Source organism: Sorex fumeus, unplaced genomic scaffold, assembly GCF_029834395.1.
Source record: "Sorex fumeus unplaced genomic scaffold, SorFum_2.1 ptg000030l, whole genome shotgun sequence".
In the NCBI taxonomy this organism is placed as follows: Eukaryota; Metazoa; Chordata; class Mammalia; order Eulipotyphla; family Soricidae; genus Sorex; species Sorex fumeus.
The window spans coordinates 27,193,313-27,219,520 of NW_026606087.1; the positions used below are offsets into that span (position 1 = coordinate 27,193,313).

Here is a 26,208-nt window from a genome sequence, read left to right on the forward strand (position 1 = left end):
TTACATCTTGGTGAGGTCTGTTCCGAGACAGTGTAGTCAGGCCAGGGGCATGGAGGATAAATTATTTTTATGGACAAATGAAGGCAACTAATGTTATTTGCTGTGTGCTATGCATGATTATAGGTATTAGGTAGAGCAGAAAATACAAAATTCCTTTCCTGCCATCATGAATTGACATCCTGTAGGTGGTAACCAGGGGAGGGTGAAAATAAATACGAAAATATCTACATAGACAGATAACTTGGATAGTGTTCAGCTCTTAAGTCGGTCTCTTTGATGAGGTGACATTTAAGAAGAGAACTGAATTGTGAGAGTAAGCCAAATGATGATCTTGGAATTATTTGGTGAACAGTATGTGTTTAGGCAATGAGGTGGAATCAGCTTTATCAGTGTGGTTCAAGTAGAATCACCAAGGAGGTAACAGATAAGGTCCGAATAAAGCTGTTAGATTGAGATTTCATGTTCTTATGGTTTTGAGGTGAGGATTGATATGTTCTCACTTATGACTCTATCTGGATAATAATTTTTTTAAGTAAATAGATATTATTAGGAGGTTTTTCGAAGGTGTGGAAGGGAAGACAGAGAAGAGAGAGAGGGGGAGAGAGAGAAGAGAAGAGAAGAGAAGAGAAGAGAAGAGAAGAGAAGAGAAGAGAAAACACGGGCTTCTTCAAAGGCGGAGAGAGTCCCTACACACACACACACATCCCAGCATTAGTCATAAAAGCATGAAAGCACGCATCTCAAGAGGGGAGATGTGGGTGACACGTGCTCGGCCACTACAAAATGTTCGGCTGAGTGGGTACAAGCAGCACATGGGCTCTGGCAGCATTTGTGCCTAGCTGGATAATAATATTTAGAATATTGTCACTCTGTTAGGTGTCAGGGAGATGAGATCATATTCCCCTGCCAACATAAAGTTGGATGAAGCGCCTGATAATTTAAGTTCGCCTACAAATCTGAATTAGAATTGTATAAGAGCAGGATTCAGAGATAGGAAAGGCATAAGAACTTGCCTTGCATTCGTCAGACCCCAATTCAATCCCCGACACTGCATATAGTCCTCTGAGCACTGCCAGGAATGATACCTGAGCAAAGAGCCAAGAGTGACCTCTGAGTACTACTGGTCATTACTTGCCTCCCTACACTACTCCCGCCTCCTCCCAATAAAAGCAGATGCTAAACACCTGCACAGATCCTAGAGTTCCTGATATAGGACTACATCTGTCTACAATGACTCTAAAAAGTCCTATTCTTTTACTTCAGCTTTGTCTATGCTAGATATTTTTATCACCATTCCAGAAGAGCTTATAAGAACAATCTGTTTATCTTTAAAGTGGTATATATACTATATATATCTATCAATATATCTGGACTTCTTACTTCCTGAAGTAAATGCTTCACCTGGAGAGTGCTAGAGGAGAAAGCCAGATTAAAATCCAGTAGGCTTTTGGATACAGAGGAAAAGCTCATTTCCCTTCATAGGGATAAAGTTAAGAGGTCTCATAGGTAAATCACTTAGGGACTATAACCCTAGTTCAGGAGAAAGTTGATAATAGTATGGATTGGAATGGAATTGATGGCAATGATAGAAATGGTCGATTTTCTTTGGGTATAGAAGCTAAAAATAATAGAGTATTCTGTTAGATTTGGATATTCTGTTTGAGAGTAAAACAGTTGAGGAAGTCATTTCTTTAATCCAGCATGTATTTGAATTATGTACTATGTGCATGATTTCTATAGTCCTATGCTAAGGACTATAAAATTGCATCAGAAATAGTCTTGTTCTCAAATTTAGAGAAAATTCTTTTGGCCCTGCTTGATACAGTACTGAATAAGGTAGTGAAAATAATAAGGAAGTGGAAATTGTACATTATCACTACTCTCTCTCTCCCAGGATTCAATATGTATTTATTAAGTTCTGTGCTGGGTACTTAAACTAGGTTCTAAGGTTACTTTGGTGAGTGGAAAACTCATTTCCCCTTATTTGTTTCCTAAACTAATCTGATTTTTAATTTGTTTAAAGCTGTGAAAGTTTTTTGATGGCAATAGTAGCAAGATTAAGACTCCATATTTTCTAGTAGGATTTCCTAAAATAGTTTCATACTTTAAATATTTCTCTTTTCTCTCCCTCCCCTGAAACCTCACACAACCACATTCTGACAAGCTTCGGGATCCCATCCTTCTGTCCTGGGCCCATCATATCCCTTCCCTAGGCCAGGCATTGAGTCCTTCTTACATCAGTCTATTCTTCAAAGCTCAGTGGGTACCCTCCGGACCCACATCTGCCGAAAACATTACTATAAGCATCTGTTATATTTGAGGCAGGTGCGATATGGCATTCCTATATCTAGTATACGTCCTTAAATCTCAGCCAAGCAATTAGTTGATAGTTTGCTGGGCATACTTAAATAATGCTGCATAGTAAGGAAAATAATCTGTATAGTAAAGGTATTATTAGCTGTCTGGTATAAATAACTGAATATATCAGTTATCAAGTAACTGGAATGTAAACCTCCACCATTAACACTTACAAAACTCAAAAAACAGTGATGAAACTAAGGGATGCCACTGTAGTTGAGATAGGGACAGAAACCCACTCAAGTCCACATACCCATTGAAATGCTCGAGTCTGGACGATGAGGACCTAAAGTCAACACTCACTGCATTTACAGCAGAAATTAAGCAAACAGTTGCCAGCAAACTATTAATTAGTGATTAAACAATCACTAGATGAGAAATTTAATCAACTCAATGAAGAATTCTCCCAGAGGATGAGATTCCATATAAATGGAATTGAAAGAGCTAAAGAACATACCAGCAAGCCATAGTAGCAGAATCTCACAGGAGAGAACTGTCTAGATTAAGACAAAATACAAGTCAGCAATAATTAGGAAGTTTTAGAAGAAAAGAGAACAAAATAATGGAAGAAAGTGTGTGATACTAGTTGCTTTTGGCAGAAATGCATCCGGACCATGCAGCCAGGCCACCCCGGGGGAAAGGGTGCCGTCCCTCCGCCTGCTCCCCCTTGGTGGCTCGGTGGCCTCAATCTGCCAGAGGCCATTGGACAGTCAGGTTTGGGCCCTCAGTGAGAAGACACACAGGGCCTCACGAGATGGGGGTGGAGCCGGCCCTTTCCTCCCCATCCCAATGAGACCCCGAGTCACCACCCACAAATGGCCTCTCTGGCCACTGATCAAGCTGTTTAATGGCCGAGATCCCAGAGACTCAGAAACAAATCTCAAAACCCAGTGGCTTTGGGCAGAAATGCATCCGGTTCCTGCAGTAGGTTACTGGCACTGGGCCAACCCAGGTGGGAATAGGTTTTGTGCCTTGGCCTGTTCCCCCTGCCGGCCCAGTGGCCGCCATCCTCCAGAGGCCACTGGACAATCAGGTTTGGGCCCACAGTAATGAGACACGAAGGGTCTCATGGGATGGGGGTAGATCTGGCCCTTTCCTTCCCATCCCAACAAAACCCTGAGTCGCTGCCCACAAACGGCCTCTTTGGCTTCTGATCAAGCTGCTTAATGGCCATGATCCCAGAGACTCAGAAACAAATCTCAAAACCCAGTGGCTTTTGGCAGAAATGCATCTGGTCCCTGCCGTAGGTTACTGTATCCGGGCCACCCTAGGGGGAAAAGGGTGCTGTCCATCCGCCTGCTCCCCCTAGGCAGCTTGCTGGCTACCATCCTCCAGAGGCCATTGGACAGTCAGGTTTGGGCCCTCAGTGATGAGACACATAGGGCCTCACGGGATGGGGGTGGAGCCGGCCCTTTTCTCCCCGTCCCAACAAGACCCCAAGTCGCTGCCCATGAACGGCCTTTCTAGCTCCTGATAAAGCTGCTTAATGGCCATGATCCCAGAGACTCAGGAACAAATCTAGGAACCCAGCAGTTTTTTTTGCAAGAAATCCCTCCAGATTTAAGTGTTAAAATTTCGGAACTTCAAAATGGCGCAGCCACTACTGCAGCCACGCAACATCATATGTTATTCATAACCAGCAATAGAAAACAAATTGTCTACTGTTCTACTGTTGTCTTTTCAGCAGATCTGAGTGTTGGGGTAAAATCTCAAATAATAATGGTGGGTCTGGTGTCAAAATATTGAATGTGATCAAAGTAGAGAGAAAGTAATGTGGAAACCATCTGCCCTACAGATAGGGGGAGGGTGTGGGATGGGGGCATACTGGGGTTTTTGGTGGTGGAGAGTAGCACTGGTGAAGGGACGGGTGTTTCATTGTATGACCGAGACTTAAACCTGAAAGATTTGTAACTGCTCTCATGGGTATTCAATAAATAAAATTGAAAAAAATGAAAGAAAAAATAAGTAAAGTGGAGTTCATGCCCTATTCAATCAGCTAATCAGAGGCTGAATAAATAACAGTACTCCTATATAAGGCCCCTCCCGTTGATCGTCGATTTGCTCGAGCGGGCCCAGTAACGTCTCCATTGGAGACTTTGTTGTTACTGTGTCTGGCATATCGAATACTCTCGGTAGCTTGCCGGGCTCTCCGAGAGGGGCGGAGGAATCGAACTCGGGTCGGCCATGTTGGCCGCTTGTAAGGCGAACGCCCTACCCGCTGTGCTATCGCTCCAGCCCACTCCTATATAAAAAAAGAAAAAAAGAAAGTGTATGATACTTAATGAACTAAGACAGGAAGAGTCATGATCACGATCATCCTGTTGTTTGTCGATTGCCCCGAGCAGTCACCAGCCCTGAGATTCTAGCCCTGAGATTCTAAAAAGTGCCACATTCAAGGCTCTTTCAGGTTTAGGAGAACGAGACCTATCATTGTTACTGGCATTTGGCATATTGAGTATGCCACGGGGAGTTTGCCAGACTCTGCTGTGTGGGCAGTTTACATTTGGTAGCCTGCCAGGCTGTCCAAAGCAAGAATGAGATAATAAGATGTCCGGGAGCTGGGTTTTATAGTCTCTGGGTCTTGGCCGTTGATGGGATTACACAGTGCTGGGGGGCACTTGGTGGGTGTGACCCCTGCCTACTAGAAGATGGAGGATCTGGGTGGAGAATGCTCAGCCCCCATCTGAGCAGGCTTGGAGATCTTAGCCCCGGGACCCGCATGCCTTTGTTCCTCTGTCCGTACCTTCATGCGTGTGAAAAGTGGTCTCAGCATAGTTGTGGCTGGTTCTGGAGGTCTTCAGCTGCCGGGGGCTCTGCTCAGGGCGGGGAGGGATACTCAACCCGTCCCCCTCCAATGCGCCCTGGCGAAGACAGCCAGGCATGGGGCCAGGAGACTCTGACAAGAAGAGTAATCTTCGAATAATACGAATACTAGAAAAAAGGAAAGGGGGAGGAATAAGTTGTGGAAGAGATTAACTGAGAACTACCCCACTCTCTGGAGGGAGGCAGTTGCACAAATAAAGAGACCAAGACAACAGAACCAACACACAGTAATCAAGATGGCAGAAACCAAAGAGAGAGACAACTTTTAAATTTAATTTTATTTATTTAATTATATTTTTAAATTGAATCACCATTTCACCATGAGATACAGTTACAAAGCTTTCATGCCATATAATATTCCAATACTCATTCTTCCACCAGTGTACATTTCCCATCACCAATACCCCTTGCATCCCTCCTGCCACCCCCACCCCCACCCTGCCTCTATGGCAGGCACTTTTCTTCTCTCTTTCTCTGTCTCTCTGTCTCTGTGTCTCTGCCTCTGTCTCTCTTTTGAAACGTCTTAAAGAGGCATGAGAGAAGAAAATCCTTAAATATAAGGAAAATAACAAGAATCACAACAGATCTCCCATATGGGTGAGAAAAGAGTGAAATGACACGTTCAAAGTACTGAACAAAAGAGGCTTTCATTCTAGAGTCCACCTGCTTGCAAAGTTTTCATTTAGATTGAAGGAAGGGATAAAAACCATTCTCAGACAATTTATATATCTTCCTTGAATAATTTCCTGTTAATCTTTTCCCCCCATTTTTTAATAGAGTTGGATTTTTTTTTCCTGTAGAGTTCTACCAGGGTCGGAGGGATAGCATAGTGGGTAAGGCGTTTGCCTTTCATGCAGCCGACCTGGGTTTGATTCCTCCGCTCCTCACAGAGAACCCAGCAAGCTACCGAGAGTATCCTGCCTGCACGGCAAAGCCTGGCAAGCTATCCATGATGTATTTGATATCCAAAAACAGTTACAAGTCTCACAATGGAGACATTACTGGTGCCCACTTGAGCAAATTGATGAACAGTGGGAGGACAGTACTGGACAGTGCTGGCGTTCTACGAGAGCTATATGTGTGTGTGTGTGTGTGTGTGTGTGTGTGTGTGTGTGTGTGTGTGTCTTGAATACCAACCCTTCATCTGATGAGTGGTCAGAAAATGCTATCTCCAAGTCTGCGGGCTGACTTTGTATTCTGGTAGTCATTTCCTATGAGGTGCAGAAGCTGAGTTCAATGTAGTCCCATTTCTTTATCTCTGCTTCTATTTGCTTGGTCAGTGGTATTTCTTCCTCAAAGATACCTCTAGCTTCATTGTCACGAAGAATTTAGCCTATATATTTCCCTCTATTTACCTTACGGATTCAGGTATGATATATAGATCTTTAATCAGTTTTTAATTTGGAAGGAGCAAGTTTTTTTAAATCTTTTTTTAAAATCACGGTGAGATACACAGTTGCAAAATTGTTCATGATTGTATTTCAGTCATACAATGTTCCAACACTGTTCCTTCACCAGTGTACATTTCCCACCGCCCATGTCCCCAGTTTCCCTCCTGCCACCCCCTGTCCCCCAGCCTGCCTCTGGGGCAGGCGCTTTATATCCTTTTTTATTTGGCTTTTATGCATGATATTAGAAAGAGGTCTGTGTTAATTTTTTTTTTTCGCATGTGGCTGGCTAGTTTTCCCATCACCATTTGTTGATTTTTTTCTTGCTCCACTTCATATTTTTTCCTCCTTTATCAAAGATAAACTGACTATATACACAAGGATCTATCTCTGGGTTTTCTATTCTATTCCATTGATCTGAGGTCCTGTCTTTATTCTAGTATACCATGCTGTTTTAATTACTACGTTAAAGAGGAAATTCAAATGGCCTAAAGAAGAAATACAAATGGCCAAAAACATATGAAAAAATGCTCTGTATCATTACTCATTAAGTAAATGCAAATTGAAACAGTGAGATACCATCTCACATCACAGAGACTGGCACTCATCCTAAAGAACAACAAACAGTGCTGGTGAGGCTGTGGGATAAAAGAGACCCTCACTCACTGCTGGTTCGATTGTCGACTGGTGTAGTCTTTTCAGAAGACAGTATGGACATTCCTCAAAAAAAAAATAGGAATTGAGCTTCAATATGATCCACCAGTTCCTCTCCTGAGAATATGCCCAAAGGGTCTAAAAGCATAATCAGAAAAGATATCTGTATTCCTATGTTTATTGCAGCTCTATATACAGTAATCGAAATATGGAAACAACCTAAATGCCCATGAACAGATGACTGGATAAAGAAACTTTGGTACCATACGCAATGGAGTACTATGCAGCCTTCAGAAAGGATAAAGTTGTGCAATTTGCTGCAACATGGATGGGTCTGGAAAGTATCATGTTGAGTGAAATCAGTCAGAGGGAGAGAAACAGACTCAAAATGATCTCTCATATATGCGATATGAAGAAACCTCATAGGGGAATATCTAATGTCCAGTTGCAATAGAAATGAAGAGCAGGAGAATTGGTCTTCAGTTAGGAAACTTGGTACTTGTAGGGTTGAGGAGGATAAATTAAGTAAGGGAATACTAGGACAATGTGATGGGGGAAAATGCCTGCCACAGGGACATATAGGGCATAGGAGACACTGGTTGTGGAAGGTTGTGGCACTGGTGAATGGATTGGTATTGAAACAGTATGTGCCTGGAGCTCAATCATAAGTATCTTTTTTAACTTTGTAATTCATGGTGATTCAATTTTAATTGAATGACATTTTAATTTAAAGACATTTTAATTTAAAGACATTCTCAAACAAGCAAGAGCTGGTGACATTTGTGGTAACCAACTGGCCCTGAATGAACTGCTGAAAGGCCACTTACATAAACCAGATAGCCAATTTTAGAATCAGGAATCCTGCAACCATGTGGTAACACAACCATTTATATCAATAATATCCCTGAATGTCAGTGGACTAACCTCTCCCCTCAAAAGGCACAAATCGAGTGTCAGGATGGATCAGGAAACAAAATCCACTCATTTGCTGCTAATTGGAAACACATCTAAAATCACAGGATAGAAACAGGCTGATGAGGATAAAAATACAAGCCAATGGAAAACAAGGAAAAATTGGGACAGCCATCTTATTTTTAATCAAATTGCTTTCAATCTAAGTAAAATAATTAAGGACAGCAAGGAACACTACTTATTGATTAAGAGAAGGGAACAGTTGACCAAAAATACTAACTCTACCCAACAAACATACATACCAAATGTCGGGTCAGCAATATTTATAAGGCTTTTGCTCAAAAACCTAGAGAAACCTGGATAGAAGCATAATAGTAGTGGGAGACTTCAACACACCACTGTCACCATTGAATATATCCAGTAGACAGAATATCAGGAAAGACACAAGAACCCTAAATTAAGAACTGGAAGAGCTGGCACTAATGGATTTATACAGGGCCTTCCAACCTCAAAAAGCTGAATACACTTTCTTCTCTGGTATCCATGGAACATTCTCCAGGATAGATCATATTTTAGGGCATAAGTTTAATTTACATAAATTCACAAACATAAGAATCATACCAAGTATTCCCTATCAAACTGCAATGCCCAGACAGCCAAAACTGTACTGAAAAATAAGAAAATGGGAAGAGGCATCTCATCATGTAGCTTGAAGCTATACTATAAAGCTATAGAGAGCAAAACATCATGGTGCTGGAACAAAAAAAGATTCTGTGATCAGTGAGTCAGAATAGACCATCCAAGGACAAACACACACACATACACACACACACACACATATATATATATATATATATATATATATATATATATATGCAGTTAACTTTTGGCAAAGGAGCTGAGAGCATGAATTGGAATGAAAACAGCTTTTTCAACAATTGGTGGTAGGAGAATTGGATAACCACATGTAAGAAATTAAAGCTGGATCCTTATCTTACACCTTACACAAAAGTCAACTCAGTGGATTAAAGCCTTGAGATTAGACATGAATTATAAAGTACATTGAGGAAATAAAGGCACAGCACTCCAAGACCTAGACCTCAAAGTCTTCAGTGCTACAATACCACTGGTAAAGGCTACAGTATCTAAACTAACCAGATGGAAATACATGAAATGAAAAACTATGGCAAAAGAAACATGAGCAAAATAAAAGAGCTGACAGGGAAAAATATTTGCACTCAACTTATCAGATAAATAGTTGATATCCACGATATATAAATACTTACAGAGATCAACCAAAAAAAAATAAGAAAACCCCATAAAGGCATGGTTGTGGGGAGAAAGGGACATTCCTTCACCGTTGGTGGGAATGGCAACTGGTCCATCTTTTTGGAAAACAATATGGGCATTCTTTTAAAAACTAGAAATTGAGCTTCCATATCACCCTGCAATGCCATTTCTGGGAATATATCCCAGTGGTGATAAAAAGTACAGGAGAAATGACATCTGCACCTTTATGTTCATTGCAGCGCAGTTCACAGTAGCCAGAATTTGGAAACAACCCGAGTGCCCGAGAATAGACAACTGGTTAAAGAAACATTGGTACATCTACACAATGGAATACTATGCAGCTGTTAAGAAAGATGAAGTCATGAAATTTGCTTAGAGGTGGATGGACATGGAGAGTATCATGCTAAGTGAAATGAGTCAGAAAGAGAGGGACAGATGTAGAATGACTATTCATTTGTGGGAAATAAAATAACATAATATGAGACTGGCACCTAATAGCATAACATGAGGCTGACAGTAGACACAAGGGCCAGGAATATTGCTCCATAGTTGGAAGCCTGTCTCATGAGCTGGGGGAGAAGGCAGCTGGAATAGAGAAGGGGTCACTAAGTCAATGATGGTTGGAGGCATCTTTGGGGATGGGAGATGTGTGCTGAAAGTAGATAAAGGACCAAATGTGATAGTCTCTCAGTTTCTATATTGCAAACCATAATGCCCAAAAATAGAGAGAGAGTATAGGGGAAATTGTCTGCCATAGAGCTTGGGAAGGGGGGTGTATACTGGGGACATTGGTGGTGAAAAGTGTGCATTGGTGGAGGGATGGGTGTTTGATCATCGTATGACTGACGCTCAAACATGAAAGCTTTGTAACTATCTCACAGTGATTCAATTAAAAAATAGTGTTACTCTGTTTTGTCTATTTCATCCCATCTAATAAATGAAATGCACCATTATATCTTAGCAACCATAAAAAGGTAAAGGCCCTCCCGTTGATCGTCGATTTGCTCGAGCGGGCCCAGTAACGTCTCCATTGGAGACTTTGTTGCTACTGTGTTTGGCATATCGAATACTCTCGGTAGCTTGCCAGGCTCTCCGAGAGGGGCGGAGGAATCGAACTCGGGTCGGCCATGTTGGCCGCTTGTAAGGCGAACACTCTACCGCTGTGCTATCGCTCCAGCCCTTAGCAACCATGATTGGGTTTTATATTTAGATAGTTCTCTTATTAAATCTAAGTCAAAAGCTTCTTTGCAATGCTTATTTTGGAATATTGCTGTCATTTTCATCAGTATTTTAATGACCTACCAGGAAAACTGTAAATGCTTTAGGAATATTTATAAATGATGTAGAGGATATTGATGGAGGGAAATTCACACTAAATATGGTGTTGGAGCACTAAGTGCTTGAAACAGCTGTATAATGAACAACTTTGTAAATCACTATGTTTTTAATCAACATTAATCAAAAATTTTTTTAAAGTAGAAAAAAACCCATAAAAATGGGGAGAGAAAATGAACAGATGCTTTCCTGGGAAAGACCAACAGATGATCAACAGGCATATGAAAAATATTTATCATCCCTTATTACTCAGGAAATTCAAATCAAGACAATAAAATACCATCTTACACCATTGAGAATGGCACATATCAAAAATACTGGGAACAATCTGTTGGCAGGGGTGTGGTGAAAAAGGGTTCCCACCCACGACTGATGGGACTGGTGTCCTCTCCAAGTATGGGAAACAATATGGAGGATTCTCAGTAAAGTAAGAGTTGAGCTCCCATGTAACCCAGCAATTCCAATTTGGGGTGTCTATCCCCAGGACAGAAAAACTTTCACTCAAAAGGACATATGCACACCATTATTCATTGGAGCAGTCAGTACAGTAGCTAAAATTGGAAAGCAACCTACATATCAAAGGACAGATCAGTGGATTGTGAAGATGTGGTGTATATATACGCAGTGAAATACTACGCAGCTGTAAGGAATGAGGGAATCATACAGTTTGCAGCAACGTACATAGAACTAGAAGATATGTTAAATGAAGGAAGCCAGAAGAAAAAGTATAAACACAGGATGTTATCACTTGCATGTGGCAGTTAGAATAGCTGAAAGAGAGAGAGTGCAGTAGTTTAATCGGGGGGGGGGGGGAGGGAGGAGAGGGGAGGGATGCCTAGATCATCGCTAGCCCCAAAGTATAGGGAGGAAAAGGAAAAATGGCGTCGGGGGTGGGAGGGGAGAAGAGACAGATGAGAAGCAATAGGGGCAGGGGCCAAAGGGATTCAGGTACATCAGTAGTGTTTAGAAATGGTAGAACCAAATATCCAAACCATGGAGTAAACAACACTGAAATTATGAGACCTAAACTCGACAACCGAACTTAAAAGATGCTTGTCAAGAGGGCAGGCTGGGTGGGGGTGGGGTATGGGAGGGAACCTAGGAACATAGGTAGAGGGATTATTGCTGGAACATTGTCTAAATCACAACTGTGATTAACTTTGTAAATCACAGTGTTTTGATAAAGGTAAATTTAAATTTTTTCTTTTGTACTAAGTACTTTTTGGAGAGGGCCAGAGCGATAGCATAGCAGGTAGGGCATTTAAATACCTTGCACGTGGCCGACCTGGATTCGATTCATCCTCTGCTTCTCTTGGAGAGCCTGGCAAGCTATCGAGAGTATTCTGCCCGCACGGGAAAGCCTGGCAAGCTCCCCGTGATGTATTCAATATGCCAAAAACAGTAACAACAAGTCTCACAATGGAGACGTTACTGGTGCCCACTTGAGAAAATCAGTGAACACCAGGAAGACAGTGCTACAGTGCTACTTTCTGGAGATATATGTATATACATATACATATATACATATATATGTCATAATTACTGACTAAACGTAAATTGTGTGTGTGTGTGTGAGACTACTTTTGGAATTGAGACTTCTTACATGCAAGGCATTGCTCTATGGCAAAGCTACATTCTGGACCACTGAGAGAAGATTCTTACTTTATCCAAAAGTATATTTGTATTGTCATAACAAAATACTATTAAAACAATGCTGAAATTATTTTTCACTCACTTTCAGAGTTTAGAAGTCCTAGAACAAAATTCGGAGCAGGGTCTTTTTATGGTAGGATTCTTTCTGGCTTGGCAGTGACCACCTTCTCATTGTGTCCTCACATTGAGGAAAGATGGGAAAGATTTCTGGTATTTCTTCTAACAATACTGATCTCTTGGACAAGGACCTCACTCTCAATCTCATGTAACCTTGATTACCTCCCAAGAAAGATCTGTTTTAGTGAAGACGAATGAAACATAAAAACTAAGGGCAGAGGTATTAGATCAGACATCTCTCTAGTTATGTTTCTCTTGGAGTCTCAGTTTCCCCTTCTTTAAAAATGAGAATATTATCACAATGCTATTGTAGAATTATTATAATAATTAAATTAATATACTAGAGCAATCTTTCCTAAAGTGGAAAATACCATGGGAGGAGGGCATTTTGGGTGGAGCAGGTAGGTATAGCCTTGGGCACAATTTCAGGGGAGCTTTCTCTTTGTTCACTTAAGGGAGATTTCCAGGGGAGCTCTGGGTATTTTTCTCTTTCTTTCTCTTTTTAAATGGAAAGACAGCAGTAGGCCTAGTAAGTTTTGCAATCTCTCACTAGAGTATGGGAAGTACCGGAGCTTAGTGACACTCGATAAATGTTATTTTTCTTCCTCTTGATCTTGCAAAAATATTTTCAGCTACTGTTCAGGAAGAAGCAGTTGTACCTGAAGTATAGTTTCTAAGGAATACTATTTCTACTTAATGTATAGACTAAAATTTTTTGGGGGTGCCAGGAAGATATTGCAGCAGGTAAGGCTTATTTTATGTGGTTGATTGGGGTTTCTTTTCTGACACCTCATATGGTCCTGCTACGAGTGATCTCTAAGCCAGAAGTAATTCCTGAGCATTGCCAGCATACAGAAGTAAACTGGCCCCTAAACCATAAAGCATACAAACCAAGCAAACAAACACCCCTCTGAAAAAAAACAAACAAACCATTTTTAATAAAGAACACAAACCAGTTCTGACTTAGCTATACAAGCTCATTCATTGGCCTTATTTTCAGAGCCCTATAAATCTTGAAAGAGAACAAAAGCTGCAATTAATCTCGAACCCCTGCATGGCTGAATAGACCAGGGTAAATCAGAGGGGGCGGGTTGGCCTGGTGCCCACCCACAAAGCAGAACCCATGGCAGCTGCTTGTTTCCACAGTCCCAAATCTACACCATACCCCCTTGCCTGACTCTGCCATCTCAGGATGGACCTCACCAAGATATAATCTGCTGAAAATTCGGGTATGTGGGTTTTGTGACTGAAATCTCTAGGCTTTCTTGGGGTTGGGATGGGCTACCCTTCTCCGCCTCCCTGTACTTCCAGAAGCCTTGGCAGTCACATCCACACCCCAAAGCGGCCACCCAATTGAAACGCTGCTACAGCCTTACTGTCTCGATAAAAATACCGAATGCCCTGAATGAACGCCATGACCTTTTAGCACCTGTATTGCGCCATGATGCACAAAAGGAAAAGGAGAGAGCGAGCGAGAAGCAAAATACCTCCCATAGAGGGAGGCTGCGGGGTGAGGGGGTGGGGTCCTTGAGGACGGTGGTAGGGCAACAGGGTGATCCTATATTACTGGTCCTAGATACTTCTAGGTTTTAAACCCTGTTCATGGGTAACTACTTATAATTACAATCCAGATTTTTTTGGGGGGGCTGAGGTGGGGTGGGGTAAACGTTGCTCTCAAGGGTGCCCAGGAAACTTAGCACCAGTGATTTTTGGTCAACCAGATTAAGTGCTGCTTGGGCCTTGTATTGAGGATTACTTCCTGGTGTTTAGGGGTCTTCATTGCAATATCCTGTGGTGCTGGGGACTTCCAGGGCTGTACCGAGCGATGATTTAGGGATCATGTATTGCCAGGCATAGAAGTGGGGTTGACTGCATGCATAGCAAGCACCTTAACCCCCGTACTCCTGTCACATACGTAACCATCTAATATTTACTTATAATGGAAAAGAATACCCCATATTAGGTATTTCATTGCTCATGCATCTAATACTCTGTTGCTCTTTCATGTGTATTCATTTACTCTTTTATGTGTTCTCACCTGAACAACCCAGACACTGGGTTTTGAGGAATATGCCCCACGGGACCATCCTACTGAGCTTCTATTTCTTTAAATTGTGTTCCTATTCAATTGTCTTGCAGTGAGAGCTTATAAGAAAGTTGTAGAATTGCGAAAACTCCTGGAAATTGCAGAGAGCAACTATAAACAGTTGGGAGGAATAACAGAAGAAGACATAAAGAAGAAGAAAGAAGAGCTCCAGTCTGAAAAGTAATGTCCTTAAAACTCTGATGGGTTTTTTTTCCATCTTTAAATGGCATATGATAGTTTGTTCTTTGCACCCTCACCAGAGTGTAAGGTTCGATTAAGTTCCATTAAGGCAATGCACAAGGGTCACTCCTGGCTCTGCACTCAGGAATTACCTCTGGAGGTGCTCAGGGGACCATATGGGATGCTGGGAATCGAACCCAAGTCAGCTGCATGCAAGGCAAACGTCCTACCTGCTGTGCTATTGCTCCAGCCCTGTATTAAGATTTTTTTAATTGAGGGAAGATTTGAATATATCTCAAGTTTGTCATCATAACCATTTTATTTCTTATTTATTTTTTTAATTTTCATTAATGAAACACCATGAGGTACAGTTGTACACTTACAAATTTTTGTACTTGGGTTTCAGTTATACAGTGATCGAACACCCATCCCTCCACCAGTGCCCATTCTCCACCAACACTGATCCCAGTATCCCCCCCGCCCACCCCCTTATCCCACCACACCTCTGTTGCAGGGCATTCCCTTTTGTTCTCTCTCTCCTTTTGGGTGCTGTGGTTTGCAAAAGAGTCATTGAGTGGCAGTCATGTTCGGTCTATAGTCTATTTTCAGCATGCATCTCCCATCCTGGGAGGATCCTCCCAACACCCTTTACTTTGTGCTCCCTTCTCTATCTGAGCTGCCTTTTCCCCTAGCGTGTGTGGCTGGCCTCCGAGCCATGGAGTGAACCTCCTGGTACTTATCTCGGCTGTTCTTGGGTGTTAGACTCCTATTTTGTTACTTTATATTCCCCAGATGAATGCAATCTTTCTATGTCTGTCCCTCTCTTTCTGACTCATTTCACTTAGTATGATACTTTCCATGTAGTACCACTTGTATGTAAATTTTATGACTTAATTTTTTCTAATAGCTGCATAGTACTCTATTGTGTAGATGTACCAAAGTTTCTTTAACCAGTCATCTGTTCTTGGGCACTTGGGTTTTTTCCAGATTTTGGCTACTGTGAACAATGCAGCAGTGAACATAGAAGTGCTGGTGTCATTTTGACTATACTTTTTTGCCTCTCCAGAGTATATTCCCAGAAGTGGTATTGCTGGGTAAAATGGGAGCTCAATTTCTAATTTTTTGAGAATCGTCCATACTGTTTTTCAAAAGGGCTGAACCAGTTGGCATTCCCACCAGCAGTGAAGGAGAGTCCCTTTTTCCTCACATCCACGCCAACACTGGTTACTTTTGTTCTTTTGGATGTGGGCCAGTTTCTGTGGTGTGAGGTGATATCTCATTGCTGTTTTGATCTGCATCTCCCTGATGATTAATGATGTAGAGCATTTTCTCATGTGCCTTTTAGCCATTCAGATTTATTTTTTGAGAAAGTTTCTGTTCATTTCATCACCCTATTTTTCGATGGGGTAGGATGTTTTGTTCTTGTGGAGTTCAACCAGTGCTTTGTATATTGTTGGTATCAACCCCTTATTGGATGGGTATTGGGTGAATATCTTTTCCCATTCTGTAGATTGTCTTTGTATTCTGGTCACTGTATCTTTTGAGGTACAGAAGTTTGTTAATTTAAGATAGTCCCATTTGTTTATCTCAATTTCCACTTGGTTGTTCAGTGGAGTGTCGTCTTTGAAGATACTGTTAGCCTCAATATCGTGGAGGGTTTTGCCGACCTTGTCTTCAATGTCTTATGGATTTTGGGCTTATGTTGAGATCTTTAATCCATTTTGATCTGACTTTTGTGCATGGTGTTAGGTCGAGGTCTGAGCCCATTTTTTTTGCATGTGGTTTTCTAGTTATGCCAGCACCATTTGTTGAAGAGGCTTTCCTTTCTCTGCTTCACATTTCTTGCTCCCTTATCAAAGATTAGATGTTCATACATTTGGGGTTGTGTATATTCCACCCTGTTCCATTGATCTGCTGTCCTGCCTTTGTTCCAGTACCATGCTGTTTTAATTATTACTGCTTTGTAGTAGAGTTTGAGGTTGGGGAGGGTAATGCCTCCTCACATCTTTTTCCCAAGAATTGCTTTAGCAATTCGTGGGCATTTGTTGTTACATAGGAATTTCAGGAGTGCTTGATCTATTTCTTTGAAGAATTTCATGGGTATCCTTATAGGGATCGCATTGAATCTGTATAATGCTTTAGGGAGTATTGCCATTTTGACAATGTTAATTCTTATCCATGAGCAGGGGATATGTTTCCATTTCCTCATGTCCTCTTTTATTTCATGGAGTAGCGTTTCGTAGTTTTTATTGTAGAGGTCCTTTACCTCTTTAGTTAGACTGATTCCAAGGTATTTGATTTTCTGTAGCACAGTTGTGAACGGGATTGTTTTATTCATGTCATTTTCCTCTCATTGTTTGGGTATAGGAAGGCCATGTATTTTTGGGCATTAATTTTATAGCCTGCGACTTAACTGTCCAAGTCTATTGTTTCTAGGAGTTTCTTGGTAGAAGATTTAGGATTCTCAAGATATAGTATCATATCATCTTTGAATAGTTAGAGCTTGATTTCTTCCTTTCCTATCTGGATGACTTTCTTGTCTTTTTCTTGCCTAATCGCTATTGTAATGACTTCCAGTACTATATTGAACAGAAGTGGTGATAGTGGGCATCCTTGTCTTGTCTCTGATCTTAGAGGAAAGGTCCTTAGTTTTTCCCCATTGAGGATAATGCTTGCCATGGGTTTGTTGTAGATGGTTTTGACTATCTTGAGGAAAGTCCCTTCAAAACCCATTTTGGTGAGAGTCTTCATAATAAACAGGTGCTTGATCTTGTCAAAAGCTTTCTCTGCATCTATTGATATGAGCACATGGTTTTATTCTTTACTTTTGTTGATATGATGTATTATGTTGATTGATTTCCGAATATTAAACCATCCTTGCATCCTCGGGATGAATCCCACTTGGTCATGGTGTATGATCTTTTTGATGAGTTGTTGGATTCTATTTGCTAATATTTAGTTGAGGATCTTCGCATCCAAGTTCATCATGGATATTGACCTGTAGTTTTCTTTGTTGGTCATCATATCTTTGTATACTTTTGGTATTAGGGAGATACGTGCCTCATAGAAACTGTTTGGGAGAGTTCCTGTTTTTTCAGTTTCCTGGAAAAGCTTGAGGAGAACTGGGAACAGGTCTTCTTTAAATGTTTGGAAGAATTCACTAGTGAATCCGTCTGGCCCTGGGTTTTTGTTTTTGGGAAAATGTATGATTACAGTTTCAATTTCCTTGATACAAATGGGTCTATTCAGGTAGCCCAAGTCTTCTTGGTTCAATCTTGGGAGATTATAGGAATCCAGGAATTTATCTATTTCTTCTAGAATCTCTTGTTTTGTGGGATTCAGATTCTCAAAGTAGTCTCTGATGATCTTTTGAATTTCATTGGTTTCTGTTGTGATGTACCCTTTTTCATTTCTGATTTGGTTTATTAGGGTTCTCTCTCTCTCTCTCTCTCTCTCTCTCTCTCTCTCTCTCTCTTTCTTTGTGAGGTTTTCTAGTGGTTTATCAATCTTGTTTATTTTCTCCAAGAACCAGCTCTTGGTTTCATTGACCTTTCAGATTGTTTTTTGGGTTTCCATGTCGTTAATTTCTGCTCTAAGTTTTATTATTTCTTTCCTTAGGCCGAAATTGGGTTCCTTTTGTTGGCCTTTTCCTTAGATCTTGAGCTGTGAGGTCAGATTATCTATGTAGGCCCTTTCTTTCTTCCTTAGGAATGCTTGCAAAGCTATAAATATTCCTCTTAACATGGCTTTGGTTGCATCCCTTAGGTTCTGGTAGCTCGTGTCTTCATTCTCATTTGTTTCCAGGTATCTTTTGATTTTGTCCCTGACTTCCTTCCTGACCCACTCGTTGTTCAACATTGAGTTGTTTAATTTCCAGGTGTTTGATTTGTTTCTCCGTGTCTTTATGTGATTCGCTTCTATCTTCAACGCATCATGGTCAGAAAAGATTGTTGATACTATTTCTATCTTCCTGATTCTATTGACGTATGTTTTTTGGCCTGCTGTAAAATCTATCACGCCGAAGGTTGTGTGTTCGCGGGCTCACTGGATTGCACTGTCTCACTGCCCCCGTTCGGTGCTCTTGAGCCGCTGTATGTGGCCTGGATCAGAACAGCTGTTGGCCAAGGCAGACGGAAGAAGAAATGAGGGTCAAGCTGGTCAATATCAATAGTAGTTTATTCCAATCCTCTTCACTCCTGTCTTTCTCTGCCTCTTTCTCTCCTGGGCCCCAATCTGGAACCTCTCTCCTTCTGGCTCTGACTCTGGATCTCTGGAGCCCGAGCCCTCTCGCTTCTGACCCCCTCCAAGCTTACAGTCTTAGTTTATATTGCAATCATGTAAGGCAGTGACATAAAGGTGAATTGAATATTGACAAATCAACAATGAGAGGTAAAGCCACTCCTCCAGGAGATTAACCCAAAGATAAAATCTCATCTAAAGAGATTACTCCAGATTACTAGGAGATCCACTCAAGGGTGGGATCCTAACAAGGGTGTGTTCTTTCCTCAGCTAGTAATCTACTTAAATAGTTGTAGTAAATCTACTTCTAATATTTCTAGCAATGTCATTCTGTGTGAGCATAGTAAGAGATATAAACATCTCATTATACATTCCGCAGTCCTCAGACCAGGTTAGTCTTCCTAGCCCTAACAGGGTCCTAGTCTCGTCATTACTTACTTTGGACCATGACAGCATTTGTCCATAATCATGCCTTCAACTTATAGTTGAGTATCGTGGCGCTTTGGCCGGGCCCATCTTGATGCCAGGGTAGCTCACAGCTTGCCCTGGGTCCATTCAGTCCCTTGTCGGGACCCTGCTTTTGGGGTACTAGGAACTAAGGACAACTGAGTCAAGAAGCAGATGCCCAGGAGTAAATATTATTCGGAGTCAATCAACTCCCAAGTTACAAAGCAGAATATTAACTGTCTTCCTGTGTCCACACAGAAAGGACATTGCTTACAATACAAGTTCAGTGTCCTTAGATGTGTGTGACCTGATAAACCTAAGCTACCTGAGGAAGGACAAAAGAGTGTTATCCTACATCTCCCCCTTTTTCTTTTTACAAAAACACAAAATTTGAAACAGAGGAACAATTCCAGTACAAAACAGTCTCATTAGTTGTACTAAGATTTCAGTCTAACCCTGGACCCAGAGCAGTGCTTTAGTGAAGCGTCCAATTGTCCTGCACTGTCCAGGGGTGATAAGAGTCACCAATGATGAGGGTCATTTAGTCCCATTCTGAAGAAATGAAGTGTCTGGATCAAAACTGAAGAGTTGTTCCTGTAACAGCATCATTAGTGGTTGCAGCAATCAGTCACAGGGGAGTAGCTATTAGGAGTTCAATAAATTTCAGGAAGCACTTGATCAGTCGAGGAGCACTGGAACAGGAGCATCACAACTTCTGGCAGGAGTACTTCAGTAGGGGAATGCAGCCATTCTTTGGTCAAGTTCATGAGAGTCATAGATGTGCAACCTAGCTTATGTTTGAGAAAAACACTTTTTAAAAGTTATCAGAGGCTTTGAGCATTGGGGTTTGGTCTCTGTGTCAGTGAGTAGAGAGAAAGACAGGGAAGTTCCAATACAAATGGATATCCTAGAGAGAAATGAAAAGGTGTCTCTGTCAAGTCATTCCTTTCTCCTTCAGGAACCTGTGAATTCCAAGGGAAGGGTAAGAGTAAAGAATTGTTAATTCAAAATACAGAGGCCTAATCCACAACCTGTAAAAAGAGAGGTATAAGGAATGTCTTCACATGAACTCATGATATGTTAAAGGAGCCAGAGACCTTGCTGCAGCTCCTCTGACGCTGGCTCCTCTTCTTTCCCTTGTGACTTTCAGCTGAAATCATTTTGGCGATGACTTGGGTCTGGAATTTGAAGGGTTGTGAGTCTCTGGTGGTCTGAGATCCAACTCAGGTGGATGAATTCCACTCCTGATGACACGTAACAGGACCCAAAGTTTCTCAATGGGGTTATTATCTGCTGAAACAAAAGCATAGCCTTTTCCTCGAATGAGGAGTTTTCCTGCTACCCATTCCTTGTCAACTTTAATCCAAATAGGAGAATTAATAGTTTTCTGAGTCTGTGCACCTTCCTGAAAATGTTTCTCAGATGCTGTATAGGGCTCTTCCTTGAGGCAAATTTAAGAAGTTTAAAGTAAACAATGTCAAGGACAAGGAATCAAGCGGGAGCATACCTCCTTTTTTGTATTTTAATAACTGTGTTATGAGGGTTCTGTGGGCACGCTCAACTATGCCTTGACCCTTTTGGGTTATATAGGATTCCAGTAATGTGTTTAATTTGCCATTCATCACAGAAATTTCGAAAAGCTTTATTAGTATAGGCTGGACCGTTATCAGTTTTAGTAGCAGAGGGAACGCCCATTACAGACAAACATTGTAGTAGGACGGAGCAAACCGCTTTGGTTCTCTCAGAAGACATGGAAACAGCCCATAGGAAGCGAGAGTATCTATAGCTACATGGAGAAAAGGTTTCTTGGGGAAGCATGTGACATGAGTAATGTCCATTTGCCATAATTCATTGGTCTGTAGGCCTCGGGGATTAGCCCCAGCCACGTGGGAGGTACAGTGTAAAGGAGCCCACCCAGGGACGCCAGCTGTAAAATCTTATCACGCCGAAGGTTGTGTGTTCGCGGGCTCACTGGATGGCACTGTCTCACCGCCCCCGTTTGGTGCTCTTGAGCCGCTGTGTGTGGCCTGGATCGGAATGGCTGTTGGCCAAGGGCAGACGGAAGAAGAAATGAGGGCCAGGCCGGTCGATATCAATAGTAGTTTCTGTGTCCACAAAGAAAGGACATTGATTACAAGTTCAGTGTCCTTAGATGGGTGTGACCTGATAAACCTAAGCTACCTGAGGAAGGACAAAAGAGTGTTATTCTACAGCCTAGCATGTGGTCTATTTTCGAAAATGTTCCGTGTGCACTGGAAAAGAATGTGTATTCTTTCTTTTAGGGGTGTAAAGCCCTGTATAGGTCTATTAGGCATCTCTCTTCTATTTCTTCCTGCAAAGCCAATGTTTCCTTGCTGAGTTTTGTTCTTGTTGATCTATCCAGAGGTGATAAGGTGATGTTGAAGTCTCTGACTACTATTATGTTGATAGTAATGTCCTCCGTCAAATCTGTTAGCAGTTTTAAGTATTTAGCTGGTCTCTCATTAGGTGCGTATACATTTTTTTCTTTTTGGGTCACACCCAGCTGATGCTCAAGGGTTACTCCTGGCTCTGCACTCAGGAATCACTCCTGGTGGTGCTTGGGGGACCATATAGGATGCTGGGAATCGAACCCGGGTTGGCCGCGTGCAAGGTAGACGCCCTACCCGCAGTGCTATTGCTCCAGCCCCAGATGCGTATACATTTAAGAGTGTGATTTCTTCCTGTTGTATGTATCCCTTGATAAATAGAAAATGCCCTTTGCTGTCCCTGCTAATCTTTTTCAACCTGAAATTTATGTTGTCGGATACTAGTATGACTACCCCAGCTTTCTTGAGGGAGCTGTTTGCTTGCAGGATTGTTTTCTATCCTTTAACTTTGAGTCTGTGTTTTCTCTGACTGTTCAGATGAGTTTCTTGTAGACAGCAGAATGTTTGTTTAAGCTTCTGGTTCCATTTTGCCACTCTGTGTCTCTTGATTGGTGCATTTAGATCATTGACATTGAGAGAGATTATTGTCATGGGATTTTGTGCCATCTTTCTGTAGGGGTTGGTTGTGCTTATAAGTGTTTTCCTTCTTATCTTACAGGAGCCCCTTTAATTCTTCTTTTAGGTTTGGTTTTGAGTCTATGAAGTTCCTAAGCTGTTGTTTATCTATAAAATGGTGTATTGTTCCATCGAGTTTGAGTGAGAGTTTAGCGGGATAAAGTCTCTTAGTGAGGCGTTCATTTCATTGAGTTTTTTTTAACTATATCCTACCATTGTCTTTGGGCTTGGAGGGTTTCCTCCGATAGGTCTGCTGTAAATCTAAGGGGTGCTCCTTTGTATGTGATTTCCTTCTTTGACCTTGCTGCTTGCTGTATTGTGTCTTTATCCACAGCATCCATCATTCTGACTATGATATGCCTTGGAGTGTTTTTATTCGGGTCTCTTTTGCTGGCACCCTTTTGGCTTCTTGGATTTGGATGTTTGCATTCTTTAACTCTGGAAAGTTTTCAGCAATTTCTTTGACTGTGGCTTTTTCATTGGGGTTGCCTCTCTGTCCTTCTGGTACTCTGATGATTCTAATGTTGTTCCTCTTGGTGTCATCCCGTAGGTCTCTGATTCCCCTTAGAGCTATTTGAGGTCTTTTCCCATTGTTTGTTGTTGCCTATACAATTTATGTGCTCATCTTCAAGCTCACTGATCCTGTCTTTGGCTGTAGTTATTCTACTGCTGAGGGCACCCACTGAGTTTTTAATTTCATCTACCGAATCCTTAATTTGTGACACTTCCTTTTGTAGCTTTTTAATTTCTGCTGTCATTTCTTCCTATATTTTCTCCACTATCCGTTCCACTGTTTCGTTCATTTCTTCCTTTAATTTTTTGAATGTCTGCTTCATTGATTCTTTGAGTAATTCTTTGAACATCCTCAGCATTTCATCTCGGAATTCTTTATCGGAGAGAACATATTTGTGTATAATCCCGGTTGAGGATTCGGGAGTCTTCTTTGTCCTCTCCTCTAAGTGGAGATTTGCGCTGTTTCTTCATGCTGTTGTGGTTGTCCTGAGGTAAAACCTTGGAATTCACTAGCACTGTTCCCTCTTATTGCAGGAAAGGATTCTGAATAAGGTCGGTCGATGGTGTTCACCCTTCTCCCCTTCTAGAATATGTCCTTTCCCTCAGGCATTATTCTGTGGCTTAGGACAGGCATCTGGTGAAGAGTTGTAGGAGGTTCTCTTTTATAATGGCTTTGTACAGCTTCTTGTGTGCTGGTCTTTTGTTGGAATTGGAGTAGGCCAGTGGATTATTGTCATATTATGGTTGAGGCGGCCAGTACTTTTCCCACAGAATTAGGTAATAAAGGCTGGATGTGAGTCGAGAGTGCTGGGAGTGGGAAATATAACTGCGGCAAGGCCACCTGCCACACAAAAGGCCATGCCCACTTTGAAGAGGCCACTCCCTCAGCCAGTCCCAGGGACTCGCAGACCTAGAAACCTGCAGAGGAGGGCAGCGCCATAATGAGGTGGGCTGGCAGTTGGCGGAACTCGGGCAGGTAATCCCCAAATTCTCCTCTGCCTCCCCGGAGGTGGGGGCATGGTGCAGGGAAGGGGACAGGGACACGCTCCCCGGCTCCCGGACGAAGCTGCAGAGGAGGGCGGCGCCGTGACTAAAATAAATTTTTTAAATTTTGTTTTAACCTTTGTGCCAGGTGTAGTTTAATATTTATTAAAATAGCATTTGTTTCTTCTTTCAGTTCTTCTTAACATTTGTTCTCACAGGTGTTATGAGTATATTTTAGGAAATTTATACTTTTTTGTTTGTTTTTAAACTTAGTAACTGTAAAATTAGCAAGTTATCATGATTGGGTCTCAGGCATGCCGTGTTTCAACAGTGACCATTTCAATAGTGTCTGCCTCTCTTCACCAGTGCTCAGGGACTATTCCTGGTTTGGTGCTCATGAGATTCTTCTTTCAGTGGGTGTTTGGGAGACCATCAGGTGCTGGGGATAGAATGCACTCCGCTCCTTTAAGCCATCTCCTTGGCTCAAGCCATTTTTTGGGTGTACAAAGTCCTGCTATTAGATCTTATATTTAAGAAAAACTGAATAAATATTGATTTGAGCATATATTTTAATTTTGTTGTTCTTCGTTAGTTAGATCAAACTCACAATAGGACAAAACATAGTTACGTTACTCTATTTGAAGAATGCATCTCCTTTCTAATTTGCGTTATTCTAGCCTTCTGCCGTTGTTGTTATTCTTTCCATCTCTTTCACCTCTTTATAAGAGCTACTTCTTTTTTTGAATAAATTTTAAGTTTTATTTTCATAAAGTTGTTCACATCAATTGATTACATTCAATATTTCAACACCAATCCCACCACCATTACCCTTCCCACCACCGTTAGTTTGAATTTTCCCACCAGCTTTCAAACTTGCCTGCCAGAGGTAGATGCTAGATCATTTCTTTTCTTTTGCTTTTTATGAATATCATAAGAGGTCGTGTGGCTTTTGCGGCCATGTGCTCCTGGAATTCGAATATTGTAAATGATTGGGGTTTGGAGACATCTATAGGGAGCTAACCCATTTTGAGATTCATTTGTGAGTCTCTGGATCAAGGCCGTTAATGGGCTTAAATGGCACCCAGAGGCAGTTTGTGGGTATGACAGCCAGGACCACTAAGGGACGAGGAGAGGCCGCCATTAGAGCTACTTCTGCATACTGTTAGATTGTTCGTTGGGATCCGATATCTAACCCAACATGCCTAGAATTCTGTTCCTCTCACTATCAGGCTATAAGGCAGAAAAAACAAAAGCCTTGATTCATATTTCGGCATCTTCTGTCTGGATTTATTTTAATATCTTCCAGGTAGAAGTTCCAGCTTCTGACCCTCCCCCTCCCAATCTCATGCAACCCTGTATGGGTTTTTACATGATTATTCTAGACACTAGTCAGATTTCTCTGCATAAAATGGCTTCCAATCTCACTCAAAGTGAAAAAAAAAAAATCCTTAAGTATTGACTCACAAGGCCCTACTTGTTCAGGCCTCTTTTACCTCTCTGACCTTCTTTACCTTTTATTGTTAAAACTACTAAGGCCACACTGGCCTTTGGTTTTCATTTACTTCACCAGTCATGGTTCTGCCTGACAATCTTTGCACTGGCTATCTAGAATATTCTTTCCTGGGTGTCTGTGGGTCTCATTTACTTAAGGATTTTGTTCAGAAACCCTTCTCATTAAGGCCTTCCATGCTAACTGTGTCTTAAGAATTAGCCTCATTCTCAGAAATATTTTTTAAAATTTTCTTACCATTTTAATATAATTTAATCATCATGAGATACAGTTACAGACTTACAAACTCTGGTGCTTACGTTTCAGTCATACAATGATCGAATACCCATCCCTCTACCAGTACCCATTCTCCACCACCAATGTTCCCAGTATCCCTCCCACCTCTCTATCAGGTGGATTCCCTTTTTATTCTCTCTCCTTTAGGGTGTTGTGGTCTGCAATGCAGGTGTTAAGTTCGGTCTATAGTCTACTTTCAGTACACATCTCCCATCCCGAGCGGGTCCTCCAAGCATCCTTTACTTGGTGGCTCCTTCTGTATCTGAACTGCCTTTCCCTTCAGCATGTGAGACTGGCTTCCAAGCCGTGGAGCAACCTCCTGTTCCTTGTCTCTACTATCTTTGTGTGTTAGTTTCCCATTTTGTTACTTTATATTCCACAAATGAGTGCAATCTTCCTGTGTATGTCTCTCTGTTTCTG

General features: G+C 41.6%; 1 protein-coding gene across 1 annotated transcript in view; it reads left to right on the top strand.

The window, feature by feature from the left end:
* Window positions 1–26,208, top strand: part of ANKRD42 (ankyrin repeat domain 42) — a 110,788-nt gene that overhangs the window by 73,772 nt on the left and 10,808 nt on the right. Inside the window, exon 10 of the mRNA XM_056116277.1 lies at window positions 14,670–14,796. Within this exon, the coding sequence (XP_055972252.1) occupies window positions 14,670–14,796 (127 nt within the window). The remainder of the gene's footprint in view (window positions 1–14,669; window positions 14,797–26,208) is intronic.